At 32.3% G+C, this 14,840-nt stretch overlaps 2 protein-coding genes across 3 annotated transcripts; one reads left to right on the plus strand and one right to left on the minus strand.

The window, feature by feature from the left end:
• Positions 1-156: 156 nt before the first annotated feature.
• On the plus strand, positions 157-7,157 carry dolk (dolichol kinase). 2 transcript variants are annotated; one of them, XM_051093595.1, is made up of 2 exons: positions 157-283; positions 2,555-7,157. In XM_051093595.1, the coding sequence occupies exon 2, from the start codon at positions 2,686-2,688 to the stop codon at positions 4,258-4,260; it is 1,575 nt and encodes a 524-aa protein (XP_050949552.1). In that variant the 5' UTR covers positions 157-283; positions 2,555-2,685; the 3' UTR covers positions 4,261-7,157. The 2 variants fall into 2 exon arrangements, with proteins under 2 accessions (XP_050949552.1, XP_050949553.1); XM_051093596.1 differs by lacking the exon at positions 157-283 and adding an exon at positions 1,116-1,196.
• Positions 7,158-7,267: 110 nt separating this feature from the next.
• Positions 7,268-14,840, minus strand: phyhd1 (phytanoyl-CoA dioxygenase domain containing 1). Its single transcript, XM_051093597.1, has 11 exons — positions 14,728-14,840; positions 12,497-12,655; positions 12,209-12,284; positions 12,075-12,122; positions 11,924-11,979; positions 10,044-10,106; positions 9,930-9,951; positions 9,724-9,852; positions 9,494-9,610; positions 7,646-7,772; positions 7,268-7,540 (listed from the first exon to the last, which is right to left on the minus strand). Exons 1-11 carry the CDS (start codon positions 14,758-14,760, stop codon positions 7,495-7,497), a joined length of 876 nt encoding a protein of 291 aa, XP_050949554.1. The 5' UTR covers positions 14,761-14,840; the 3' UTR covers positions 7,268-7,494.

The raw sequence follows: 14,840 nt of genomic DNA on the forward strand, positions 1-14,840 counted from the left end.
AACTCATAAAATACTTTTATATTGACAAAATACTTATTCGAATACATATCTACATTTAAATTCGCAATACCAAAGTGGTATAATTAAAAAAAAATAAAAATAAGATATCTTTGTTTTTGACATTAGCCACGTGATTGTTCTGACACCACGTGACCCGGTTGTCCTACATGGCCGCTCCCACCGTCAGTCAGTGAGCAGCTGATCGCACAAAGCACGAGTTACAGCAAAACATTAGGAATATTCTTTTGTTCGAGAACCAAGCGTTAAATCGCAGATAAAAAGGGTAAGATGAACCGTTATTTGGTGTAAATGAATATTTCTGCGTTTATTTACAGTGCAGGGTGTTTAATGAACAGCTAGCGTTGCAGTGAATGAACTGTCATTTCTGCTGAAGAGCCCATCAACATCCAACAGTAATAAAACCTTATAAAATAACGTAAAACTTAAGCATTACGCTTGAATTTGTGTTATGATTTAATGCTAGGATTGAAAATTCCTTCAAATATATGTAGAACATGTATGCAACTGCATAATATCCGTGTATTGATAAGCTAATGTGCTTGTAAATATTTATAAACATCAAGGCTGTCAAACAGTCCTTTCTGTTATAGTATTTTACGTCTAATAACAGATTTATTTTCCACAAATATATAATTTGTATTAAAATACGTAACAAGGTTGTATTTTCTAATATACTGTTTTCAGAGTGCTTAAAAATGCATTTTGTTTACTGATTTATATGATTAGTCATTTCCTAAATTGTTTTAATAAATTGTTTCAGAATACTTATAAAATATTTGTACTATATACACATTTTTTTATACATTAAAAATCCTAATATTTTAAACAATAATATATTATATAAAAGTATAGTGATACAGGCCAGGTTTTCTCTGTTATTTGCATATATTATTAATCACTGTAATGCCAGAGCATCCAGCCATTAAAAGCAGATCATTTTACTTTCGCTGACAAAGTGACACTGTCTTTTCATAATTTACCGTGTTTAGAAATCGCTGGTGTTGAGCATTCAACAGTGCCAAAGTTCACAGTGTCTAGAGTTCAAACGCCGTTGAGAAATTTGACATCCTTCTTTAGTTTCACAGTGAGAGAATATAAGCTCTGGAGAGTATGGATGTGTCTCAAAACCTAGTTAGCTCGCTATCCAGCATTTTAAAGGATCTAGCATCGTCTAGGTAGGTTTTGAGATGCAGCCTGTCTGTAGGCGGCATCACATTGAACAATTCATTTCTTTCCTTCAGAATTTTTACCGTGATATTGAGTGATGATGATGATTTGAGAAAAAAACTGAGGCTGTACCATGGCATAGTTTAATACCGAATGGCAATACCATAATATTTTGACATACACCAAATTATACTAAATGGTTAACTTATTCCATAATGAAAATACTCTATGTGGTATTTACATGGTACTCTAAGGTGCTTGAAATAATGCTATGAAATTACCATGGTATATTTGCCAAAAAGAATTATATTGCTATGGTACATATTCATATTTGCTTTAAATGTTTTTAAAAAATACAAATTTTCTCAGTTTTAGTTTAGTTTATTATGTGTTTTTTCTGTGGAGGGTGAGGGTTAGGGTTAAATATAAAAAATATAAGACAATATTTTATTTTTGTTTGTAAAAGTGAGAGAAAATATTTTATTACTATTAAATATGTTTATTGTAGTTTATTATGTGTTTCAGTTTGGGGAAAAATGCTGAAAATGAGAAAATATAGTATTACACTGTTTATAAAAGCGAGAGTAAATATTTTTATTACTGTTAAATATGTTTATTTTAGTTTATTATGTGTTTTTGTTTGGAAAAAATGAGAGAAAATATAGTATTACATTTTGTTTATTTTAGTTTCTTATGTTCTTTTTTTTTGAGAAAAATGATAAAAGTGACGGAAAATATGTTATTACTATTTAATATGTTTATTTTAGTTTATTATGTGTTTTTGTTTGGAAAAAATGAGAGAAAATATAGTATTACATTTTGTTTATAAAAGCGAGAGTAAATATTTTATTACTATTAAATATGTTTATTTTAGTTTATTATGTGTTTTTGTTTGGAAAAATGCAAAAAAAAAAAAGTAGAGAAAATATAGTATTACATTTTGTTTATAAAAGTGAGAAAATATTTTATTACTATTAATATGTTTATTTTAGTTAATTATGGTTTTTGTTTAAAAATGCTACAAAATAGAGAAAATATAGTATTACATTTTGTTGATTTTATTTTTCTTATGTTTGTTTTTTTTTTGTTTTTTTTGAGGAAAATGATAAAAGTTACACAAAATATTTTATTACTATTAAATATTTTTATTTTAGTTTATTATATGTGTTTGTTTGGAAAAGATGCTAACAAAAACAGAGAAAATACAGCATTAAATTATATTTATTTTAGTTTGTTGTGTGGAGAAAATGCTAAAAAAGCGAGAGAAAACATTTTATTATTAAATTAAAGATTTTTTTATTTAAGCATTACATTTTTAAAGGTTTGTGGTCTTTATCTAATTATATTTTAATGTGTCTTTTCCCAGGTCTAATTTCCCGTGCGCAGGAGAGCGAGAAGCGGACAATGTTTGTGTGTTCACCAGGAACTTTCTGACAGACTACTATCTGACAGTCCTTTATTCCTGAAAACCTTTGTCACACATACACCCCCGCAATCATGCAGCTGGATCCCGTGCTGATTGAATCCTCCGTGGTGTTTGCCGTAGTGATCAGCGTTCACTGTGCCGTGTGGAACCAGCTCTCCTGGTGCTGCATCGCTTTGGCCGTCCAGGCTTTTTACGTACAGCACAAATGGGATCGCCTCATCCGGACCGGTGCCGCCGTATTCCAATTCCGGCCTTCGTCTAACAGCGGCGTGTTACCGGCCAGCATGGTGCTGCCCCTGCTAGGACTGGCTTTGAGGGGACGCTGCATCGCAGTGGGGAACGTCTACATGGAGCGATTCGCCATGGTCATAACAGTGATCGGTATGATGCTGGCGCTGTTTCTATCACTCATCGCGTTGGGAATCACACGGCCGGTGCCAACAAACACCTGCGTTATAGCCGGCATTGCCGGTAGTGCAATTCTGTACACAGTCAAGCAAACACTAACAGTCTCCGAGGTGATAGAAGTCTTGGAGGTGTTGCTAATTTTTGTGTATTTAAGCCTAATCCTCTTGTACCTCCTCCCACGCTGCTTTACTCCTGGCGAGGCCCTGCTGATTCTCGGCGGGATCAGTTTTATCATCAACCAGCTTATTAAGCGCTCTCTAGCCTCGTCTGGGAATGCAAACGCAGATCCACTTCCGTATTTCCTCCCAGTTGCTGTATTAGGCCTAGTCCTACTTGGAATCTTCTTCGCTGTGCTTTTCGTATTCATGGAATCAGAAACCTGGTCAGCGTCGTTTTTCTTCCACACCATGACTGCCGTTTTAGGATTGGGCCTGTTGGTTCCCTGGCTCTCCCTGCTCACGCAGCATCACCCGATTACCTGGTTAATGCATTTCATCACCGAAACCAACACTCGCCTTTGGCTGATCGGATTCTGGGCAGCTTTGCTGCTTCTAGCAGTCGCCGTCGTGATGCATCAAAACAGTCACCGCTCAGCCGGAAGCAAGAAGCATCAAGCATCAACGGCTGTGAGAAAGTATTTCCACCTCCTTATCGTACTAACCTTCGCTCCAGGACTCGCGTTAGACCGTCCTCTGCTACATCTAGCCGCGGTCGTATGCCTCTCAGCGTTTTTGTTTCTCGAATTTGTCCGCTATTTCCGCATCCGACCACTTGGGGCGCCCTTGCGTCGACTTCTTACTTTATTCCTGGATGAGAGAGACTCCGGGCCGCTTATTCTCACTCACATCTATCTTCTCCTCGGCGTCGCCCTTCCAATATGGCTCACGCCTGCGTCGTGCACCCCTAAAGGAGGCCTAGGGGGCGCCGGTGGCCTGGTGCCCTACGCCGGCGTACTTGCCGTAGGAGTCGGCGATACAGTTGCGTCTATTTTTGGCAGCACCGTTGGCGAAATCCGCTGGCCTGGTACGAAGAAGACCTTCGAGGGCACCGCGACATCAGTGTTCGCTCAGATCATCGCCGTGGTGGTTTTTCTCATCGCTGACAGTAGTATAAACCTGAACGCTAGCTACTCGTGGGTCGTGGGTTCGATCACAATGGTGGCTATGTTGGAGGCGTACACGTCGCAGATAGACAACCTGCTGCTTCCTTTGTACCTCTACATCCTTCTGCTGCTGTGATATCAGACCCGTCCAGACAAATCGTACCCTTATGCCAATGCACAGATATTAACAGCGTTAAATGTATACGGTACAGCCCTAGTATTGATTTTGGAAAGCAAAATGCAATAATGAAACATCATTAGAGTGTTTATGATCCTCGTACAGTGAATAGAAATGCACTGAAATGTATTCAAGAATAAACTGTTTGTTATAGTATTAGAGTGAAACGAAGTAGAAAACTTGATATTGTAATCAACGTACAAAATGGCACAAAAACAGATGTTTGAAGGTGAAATGTGTATTTTTTTTTTTTTTTTTTTGCTTGAGTCACACATGCTTTTAAAGGGATAGTCCACTTTAAAAAATGATTAATTACTCAGCCCTGTATCGTTTCAGTCCCGTATGTGTTTTTTTTCTTCTGACTGAGAATTTGAAGAATTTTGGTAACCAAATGGTTTCGGATCTCATTGAGTTCTATTACATTGTTTTTCTATGGAAGTCAATGGGAGCCCAAACAATCATTTTTTCATTTCTTCCACAGAAGGCAAAAACTCAAACAGGTTTGTAACAGCCTGAAGGATTATTTTTGGGTAAACTATCCCTTTAAGGATTCTACATTTCATTTTTTTCAAGGATTACATGTGTTATTTTGGATGTTTATTTTTTGTGTTCTCACAGAAAGCTCTGATGTCTTGAGACGCTGTTAATATTTCATTCGCTCAAATCCTGCATCTGTCACTCCAGTATAAATGACAGGGATTCAGTTGCACATTATTAAAAAAAGAAATGGAAAACGTAATGCCCTTTAACGATGTCTGTACTTGCTGATCAACACACAAAAACACACTTCTTGGATGCAAACACTTAACGAAGGGCACGGTGTTTAGATTTTGTGTATTTTGTTTAGGTGAATCTCATGAAAACATGTCTGGCTTTGTTTTTTATGTTTGCTATAAAGCCTCTTTCCAACAAAATGTTGTGTAAAAATGCTGTAGAATTTGAATTTAATTGAAAATCAGTTTGAAATGTTATATATACACTACCTGTTTTTAAAGAAGTCTCTTCCGCTCACCAAGCCTGCATTTATTTGATCTAAAGTACAGTAAAATTTATAAATATTTTTACTATTTAAAATAACTGTTATATATTTAAATATATTTTAAAATGTAATTTATTCCTGTGATCAAAGATTAATTTTTAGCATCATTACGTTCAGAAGAACAGCATTTATTTGAAATAGAAATATTTTATAAATATTTATACATTATAAATGTCTTTATCATCACTTTTGATCAATTCAAAGCATTATTGCTGAATGAAAGTATTAATTTCTGTAATTTCCCCCAAAAAATAAATAAATAAAAATTATACTGACTCTAAGCTTTTGAATGATATAGTGTGGGATGTTACAAAAGCTTTTTATTTCAGATAAATGCTGAGCTTTGGATCTTTCTATTTATCAAAGAACCCTGAAAAAATGTAATGGCCTGTTTTAAATAGTGATAAGAATAATAAAAAATGTTTTGAACAGCAAATAAGCACATTAGAATGATTTCTGAAGAATTGTGACACTAAAGACTAAAATAGTGATGTTGAAAATTTAGCTTTGATCACAGGAATAAATTATATTTTAAAATATATTCAAATAGAAAACATTTTAAATAGTAAAAATATTTCTGCACTTTGGATCAAATAAATGCAGGCTTGGTGAGCAGAACAGACTTCTTAAAAAAAAAACATAAAAAAATCTTAGTGTTCAAAAACTTTTGATTGGTAGTGTGTATATATGTTTTTTGGGGGGAAGCACATCTACAATTTTAAAATGTAAAAAAAAAATTATTGTTACTTTTACATTATAAAGTTGTGGAAATGTGCTTATGCCAAATTGCAAAAAAAAAAAAAAGTCATTTAATATATGCAAAATATAATTTCTTATTACGTTCTTTTGATTTTGTAGTGAAATATGACCTTTGACATGTTTTATCAGATTCACCTGTTTTATCAAAGTGTAATTTATCCTTTCAGTCCTTTATAACAGCATATATGCATCACTTGAGCCATTGAAGAACACCATTGTTTTTCTATTGAATGACACAAACACTCAAATATAATTTTAATGCTATGAATATCTATGCTATGAATCTGCCTTTATGTCCGATGCAATACGAAGGACTGGTAGCATAGCTTGTCGCCTTAAAAAGTGTTTTGTATTCTGATTAGTTCAATGCTATTAGTGGTTTGTCTGCATGGATCTGTATGTAGAAGGCAGTAGATATTAATGTACAGATCACTATCCTCTAAACGCATGTATGCAATTCAGCTGTCGTGTCTTTACTCTGAGAAAGATTGCATAATTCGTAAATTATGTATGTTTGAAGTTTAATTTATTCATGATATTTGACTGAGGCCTTTTTTTGTTGCTGTCGGCGTTTTGTGTTGCTGGGAACTGTGGTTGATGCGTCAATCACCTGTTTGTTTTGAAGTGCATTCTGGGACATTTTGCATGACACTGGTTTAAGTGTAAACTTGTTTTTAAACTACCTGGGAATTGTAATAAAATGTGTTACTTTATGGTCCATATTTTGACTTTAGGAATGACTTTTGTAAATTATTTTACTGATTTGTGTATTTACAGAACTTTAGTTTTTACAACAGAAGTGACCCAGCATGAAACACTATGAAGTAACTTTCAGACTATTGTGAAAAAATCTCTTTTTATGTTGAATATCATGTTTGTTTTTTGTTGTTGTTATCTTTATTGAAGTTGGTTTTTCAGCAATGCCTATAAATATGTTTTTCAGATTTTCCTGTCAGTGATTGGTTGACATGAGAACTGCAGTTTGGTCATTTATTTCCAGATTATTCTTATTATCAAACGTTCATATCTTTTCTATATTGTATTGATTTTGTTGGGTACTCAGAGAATGTTACATCAAAGGAAATAAAGTGAATTTCTAATAAAATTAAATGTTTGTTCTTTACTAAAACATCAGGTCAGAGATCAGATTATAAACAACAAACACTTTTTAACAAAAACTAGCCTTTTATTAACACTGTTGTGGTTGTAGATAAAATATACAGATGATTTAAAATGATTCACATTTTTTGGTCCATTCACAAAACTTCATATTTAAAGGGATGATCGTTGGTCCAGACATTAAAAAGGCTCATTATAGTCATGTGACTGTCCTGATTTCTCTTCAGCATCATTGTTGACGTGTTATCAGGCCTGTTTTAGTGTTATTTCTGATTTTAAGTGTAGAGAGACGGAAAGGGCAGCTCTTCTGTTGGTTGTAGCCTGAGAGACAAAAACAGATTTTACAAACAGATGACTTTACAAACTAGGCTTTCTACGATGCTTCCTTACACATGGCTTGCATTACCCAGCATGCACTGTTCTTACCAGTTCTCAGGACTCCAAACGGTGTTTTGAGAGTCCATGATGTGAAAGGTGTAAACGTGGCGCGAGGCGTCGGAGGTGTTTGCGGCGCTGCGGTGGACGACTTCACCGTGAATCAGAACTGCTCCACCTACAGTGCCAAAAACATTTGACAAAAGTGGACAAAAAAACAGAGATTAATACTTTTATTCAGCAAGGATGCATTAAAATTGATCCAATGTGACAGTAAAGACATTTATAATGTTACAAAAGATTTCTATTATTTTTAAAATATTAGGCAGCACAACTATTTTCAACATTGATAATAAACAGAAGTGTTTCTTAAGCAGAAAATCAGCATATTAGAATGATTTCTGAAGGATCATGTGACACTGAAGACTGGAGTAATGATGCTGAAAATTCAGCTTTCTATCATAGGAATAAATTACATTTTACAATATATTCACATAGAAGCCACTTTTTTAAATTGTAATAATATTTCACAATTTTTACTGTATTTTTGATCAAATAAATGCAGCTTTCATAAGCAAAAGAGACTTTTTACAAAAACATTTTAAAATCTTATCAGTTACTATTGACTAAAGGTACTGTGTGTGTGTATCTTTATATATTACTAATATTCATTTTTTTAGTTTATATATATATATATATATATATATTTTAGTTTCTGTAAATTTTATGCACCTTTGTCATTTTTCTAATTTTTTATATAGCTCTCTATATAGAATTAATTTTCATTACAGTTATAGTTTTAGTATTAATATTTTATTAAATTGTTTATTTATTTAATAAAATGTGTATTAATAGTATTTTATTAATATTATTTAGTATTAATAATTATTACATTTTTAGTATTAATATAAAAATAATATTTTAGTATTGTTATTAATTTCCAATTTTATTCTATTTTCCATTACCGTTATGTGATTTTTATAAAGCTATCTATATCGCTTTAATTATTTTTTATTTAATTTAAAGTAAAATTTAATTTAAATTACATACTCTGGAAAGAATTAGAATTTTGTTACATATACATATACATATACATATATATACATATATATACATATATATATATATATATATATATATATATATATATATATTTTTTTTTTTTTATGTTAATATTTAACATAAATGGTTCATAGAGCATTATTTTCAGCTTTATATTTGGTATTTGTAAATATTTTTATTTTCTCAGGGATTTTTTTTCATTGATTTTTTCAATGAAAGTGATAACATACATAGTCCCTAAAAAATAATAATAATAATAATAATAATGTTAATAAAAATCCAGACTTTTACATGCACACAAGAAAAACATTTTTGGCCCTCGAGAAACTATTCACATGCGCATGGGAATTTTTTGCATGCTTATGCATTACAATTTCTAGTTTTGTACAACCTAATATGAGAAGAAACCGAAAATACTTATAACCTGCATTTAGCATAATGCAGAAAAAAAAGTGCATATTTGACAATCACTAAACAGCTGCCATGAAATCTCACTTGTACAATACATTTATTTTCATTAAATTCCTAATTTTCTAATATAAAAAAACTAAAAAAATAGGGGGCAAAAGTCTAGAAATACAAATATTTTTCCATAACCTACTTTCGTTTTTTTCATACTTGTCCAGACCTGGAAAATACTTAAATCAAATTCCATGCTTTTCCAAACCCAGTAGGAACGTCAAACATTCATCTCTAATATTATTACTAATGTTAGGCAGCTAGTTTTACTTCTAGTACGAATAGTTTCACACAGTGGACTGCAAAACTAAAAAACTCAAACACAGAGACTTGCACAAAACATTAATTTCCTATGACATTCACTTTTCTTTAACTCACCTTTTTTCACAGGAGCTGGAATGAAGAGCTTGTCGTCGTAGTTCTTCTCTCGGCCAATGAAATCAGTCAGAGGAAACGTGCCTTTAGGTGTCCGCACCATTCGCCTGGAAATCCCATCTACAACACACGAAAAGAGTCTCACAAACGCATTTTAAATGCAAAACACAGCTTCACTCAAACAGCATGCACGCAGAAGTGCCATTAAAGGCCATGAGTGTGTGTGAAATTACCATTGTGTGATCCCGGTATGAACCACAGACAGCCGTTCTCCAGCGTAGCGTCTTCCAGAGCGATCCATATGCCCATCACTCTTCCCAGAGGCTGCGTGTAAAGGAAGGTGGCGTCCTGGTGAGGGGTCACTGGAGTCAAAGATCAAAGGTCAACCAAGTGTTTTTTGTACTGCATTCCCATTGGTTAATGAGGGGGAGGGTCTTACCTTCTCCACCAATCCCAGGTTGCTGTTGACAGAACAGACACAGAAGAGACAAGCAATGAAAAATTTACCCTTACAATGCACGTAAGTATGATTATATGCAGGACGCGACTGTACCTTAAAGATGTACATACTCTGCAGAATCACTGGATTTATCAGCCCGAGTTTCTTAATCACATTCTGCAGATAAGGGAATCACACACACATTAACACAAACATTATGACAAATCGAAGTGTCTTAAAATTGATGTAATGAAAAGAGTGAAGTACAGTTAAACAGTGGATTGCTAGGCTTAGCTTGAAAGCAAACTGGTCTAGGTAAGTGTTATGTAACACTTTAAGGTTCATTAGTTAACATTAGCATTTATTAATCTTAGTTAATGTTCATTTACTAATGCATTATCACGTTTGTTAACATTAGTTAATGCACTGTGAACTAACATGAATAAACAATGTACGACCGTATTTTTATTAGCTGACATTAACAAAGATTAATAAATAGTGTATTAATATGTCCTGTGTATTAATATTAATTATGTATTTTTCATTGTTCGTTCATGTTAGTTAATACATTAACTAATGTTAACAAATGACACATTGTAAAGTGTTATCGTTATTTTATAATTATTTATATACTATTATAGTACTTTTTAATGTTTTGAATTAGCTTTTATTTTGTCATTTAAGTTTTCATTTTAGTTTGTTTTAGTATTTTTATATGCTTTTGTAATTTTTAGTAGGTTTTGCATATTTATATGTCGTTTTAATTCATTTTTATTTCTTGTATAAATTTAGTATTAGCTTTATTTTATTAGCTTTATTTTTATTTAAATTAGCATTTTTAGTAATAATATTTTAAATTAGTTTTTATTTTCATATTTTCAGTTTTTATTTTAGCTTAAATTTGAGTACATTTTTATGTGCTTTTGTCATTTTTATTAGTTTCTTTTATATTTCTATATAGCTTTAATTCATTTTTATTTCTTGTATAATTTTAGTATTAATATTTTGAATTTGTTTTTTAGTATTAGTATTTTTTCTTTTCAGTTCTCATTTTAGTTTAAGTCATTTTGTTATGTGCTTAAAATGTTTCTATATATCTTACATTTTTATTTCAATTATATTTTTTAGTAATAATATTGTGAATTAGTTTTACTTTTATATTTTCAGCATTTATTTTAGTTTAAAGCTGAGTAATTTTTATGTGCTTTTGGTTATTTTTATTGTTGTTTTTAATATTTATATATAGATTTAATACACTTATTTCAGTTATTGTTTTAGTAGTAATATTCAGTTATAAAATTATATTTTTTAACTTTCAGTTTTCAGTTAAATTTGTCATTTTGTTATGTGCTTTTGTCATTTTATTAGTTTTTTTCATCTTTTTATATAGCTTTAATTTATTTTTATTTTAAATTTGTTTTTTTTTAGTATTGTTATTTTTTATCTTTTCCGTTTTTATTTTAGTTTTAGTCATTTTGTTATGTGCTTAAAATGTTTCTATATATCTTTCATTTTATTTTGATTATAATTTTTAGTAATAATATTTTGAATTACTTTTATTTTTATATTTTCAGTTTTTATTTTAGTTTAAATTTTTCTGTATAGATTTAATACATTTTTATTTCAGTTATTGTTTTAGTAGCAATATTTAGAATTCAATTCTATTTCTTTAATTGTCAGATTTCCATTTTTTATATGTTTTTGCCATTTTTATTAGTTTTTAATCCTTTTATATAGTTTTAATTCATTTTTATTTCAGTTATAGATTTGGTCATTTTAGTACTTTTCATTTAAGCTTTTTAATCTAAAATTCAAAAAGTAAAAATCTAGTGTTAGTTTTAGTTAACAATAACAACACTGGCCTATGTTGTCTGGTTTTAAAGAAATTTTAAAGTTTCTCAGAAATCTTCCGATTAAATCAAATGAGGTTTTGACTTGAGTGTTTACATGAAGAGCACAGTTTACATTTGTTTACATGGAGGTTTGGTCATTACTTGAACTTTGGGTGAGTGGGTGACTGCTTTAAACAGCGGCTCATAAGCATGGAGAGCTGTGGAAAAGATAAAAAACAAAAACTTGATGATATATGATAAATGATAGATGATAGGTTATGTTTAATTAATTACTATGTTCTTATATACCCACCATGTCCGATTTTATTCAAGGACTGTTCTTTTGGCACAATGAACTCTCCTGAAAACACAACAGTGTCATTATTTGATAAATTTCCTGTCTTTTTCTTCATCTCAACATGACAATAAAGCAACTAAACTACAAACCTTTATCATCAAACACTCCTTTCTCAAAGAAGAAACGGATCTTGTCTCCACTTGTGATAAAATAGTCTGCATTTCCCTGGACAAACACAAAATATGATCATGATGTGACTGTTCTAACCAGGAACATTTTTCCACTTACGACAGGGTTTATAACTACATTTACCTGCATCTTTAACCAGAAACATTTGGTTGCATGTGGAAAAGTAAAGCATAGAAGAACATTTATAATGACACTGCTGTAGATGCCTGCTGATGATGCATTCTGGGTATTCATCTAAAAGAGTTTACCTGTGTTTTAAGCTGCTCGTCGTGGTCAGTGGAGAACTGTGTCCTGCAGTGTTCAGGAACATCCATCCGCTCAATGATCTCACTCATACGGTCCCTTAAAGCATCACACTCATCTGGGGACAGAAGGCCGTCCAGCACCAGATAGCCCTCATCCCGGTACTGCACAACATAAAACAACACATCATTTAACCATTGTTGCATCAACATCATTTGTGACCCTGGACCACAACAGCAGTCTTAAGTAGCACGGGTATATTTGTAGCAATATCCAAAAAATACATTGCATGGGTCAAAACTGCACATTTTTCCTTTATGCCAAAATCATTAGAATATCATGTTCCATGAAAACATTCTGTAAAATTCCTACCGTAAATATATCAAAACTCAATTTTTAATTAGTAATATGCATGGCTAAGAACTTCATTTGGCCAACTTTAAAAGTGATTTTCTCAGTATTTTGATTTGTTTGCACCCTCAGATTCAGATTTCCAAATAGTTGTATCTCAGCCAGATATTGTCCTATCCTAACAAATCATACATCAATGGAAAGCTTATATATTCAGATGATTTATAAATCTCATCTGTGATCCAGGGTCACATTTGCTCTTTCTGATATCACAAAAAGTACCAATATTGCACATGCACCATGGTATTCTTTGAAATACTATGTAAATTACAAGTAGTACGAGTACAGCAATCATTTAGTATCATTATATGTTTAAAAGTAATGTGGCATATGTAACTGCGAATAGGTTGGAGCAAAACATCCACCTTATTTTTCAATGCGGAAGTAAGCTATTTTCTGATAATGTCTTAGACGTCCAGTTCATAATCCGCTATAGGGAAATAAAACACTGCACTTGAAGTGCAGTAAACAGTAAAACAGTTTGCACTACAAACTACTGTATTCATAATTAAGATAATACATTAAAATACTATGGTAAGACACACCAGTTTGCAATATCAAGCAGCAAAACAAGCTTTTTGTGCAGCTAAAAATAGCTGGAAGTGGATGAGACCGGAAGCCAGACCAAAAAATGTACAAATGTGACCCTGGACCACAAAACCAGTCTTAAGTCGCTGGGGTATATTTGTAGCAATAGCCAAAAATAAATTGTATGGGTCAAAATTATTGATTTTTCTTTTATGCCAAAAATCATTAGGAAATTAAGTAAAGATCATGTTCCATTAAGATATTTTGTAAAATTACTACTGCAAATATATCAAAACTTAATTTCTGATTAGTATTATGCATTGCTAAGAACCTCATTTGGACAACTTTAAAGGCGATTTTCTCAGTATTTTGATTTTTTTGCACCCCTAGTTTTTAGATTTTCAAATAGTTGTATCTAGGTCAAATATTGCCCTATCATAACAAATCAGACATCAGTGGAAAGCTTATTTATTCAGCTTTCAGGTGATTTACAAATCTCAATTTCAAAAAATTGACCCTTACGACTTGTATTGTGGTCCAGGGTCACAAATGGCTGATCCCACTCTTATGGGGAAAAATAAGGTGGACAGATTTACTAATTTCTGTTTTGCTGTCACATGATCAGTGATTAAAAACGACATACAGCTCTATTAAAACCAACGCAGTGCTTTTTTTTTTTTTGGAGACATCTGTACGCTAATTCCTGGTATACCACCACATTAATCTTTACAAATTGTACAAAAAATAAAAATAAAAAACATCCAGGTCATCAAAAACGACTGTGATTGGTCCATCCTCAACAGCGCATGTCACATGACACACAAGTATAGACAAGTATATACACAAGCGTCTGGACGAAATAAATAAACTAATAATGCTATTGCTACTAATAATAATATGTAGACGTTAAACTGAAAACCACATAGTGACGAGCTAAACTATGAAATTATTTCTAAACGATTTTAATGCCTACGGGCCCCGCCCATTTTTACGCCCCTCATTTCATTACACATTCCATTTTACCAGCCTGTTTATAGTATTACACAACACATTTCAAATTTCAACAAAAGTAATTCCACGTGCTTTCAATTTTTTGATTTTAATCTCGTGCATCTTTTGCAAGCATGCACGGAGCGAATGAAAACATTTATTATAAAAAGCAAAACATCGATCTAACAGCACTGAATAGTCTTGTACTGGTAAATCTTCATTGTACAGCGTTTCCGATGCACATGTGCATAAAAACACATCTGTTATGTTTAGCAGTTGTGGTTGCAATTTAAAAGCAGTTTCTTACCTTTTGCACGTCTTGATCTGTCAAACCTTCCATGCTGATAAAGACAATCTGTGAGGAAGGCTAAAAGGAAGGCTGTCCCATCCAAATCTCTCTCTCTCCCTGTAAGCAACCAC

Source organism: Labeo rohita, chromosome 21 (assembly GCF_022985175.1).
Source record: "Labeo rohita strain BAU-BD-2019 chromosome 21, IGBB_LRoh.1.0, whole genome shotgun sequence".
In the NCBI taxonomy this organism is placed as follows: Eukaryota; Metazoa; Chordata; class Actinopteri; order Cypriniformes; family Cyprinidae; genus Labeo; species Labeo rohita.

Bases quoted from the DNA above. Each gene is read 5' to 3' on its own strand.
- phyhd1 (XM_051093597.1), bottom strand. From the start codon at position 14,760: ATGGAAGGTTTGACAGATCAAGACGTGCAAAAG. The intron at 12,656-14,727 runs GTAAGAAACTGC...TATGTTGTGCAG, and splicing joins CAGATCAAGACGTGCAAAAG to TACCGGGATGAGGGCTATCT. The intron at 12,123-12,208 runs GTTTGTAGTTTA...TTGTGTTTTCAG, and splicing joins AGGAGTGTTTGATGATAAAG to GAGAGTTCATTGTGCCAAAA.
- dolk (XM_051093595.1), top strand. From the start codon at position 2,686: ATGCAGCTGGATCCCGTGCTGATTGAATCCTCCGTGGTGTTTGCCGTA.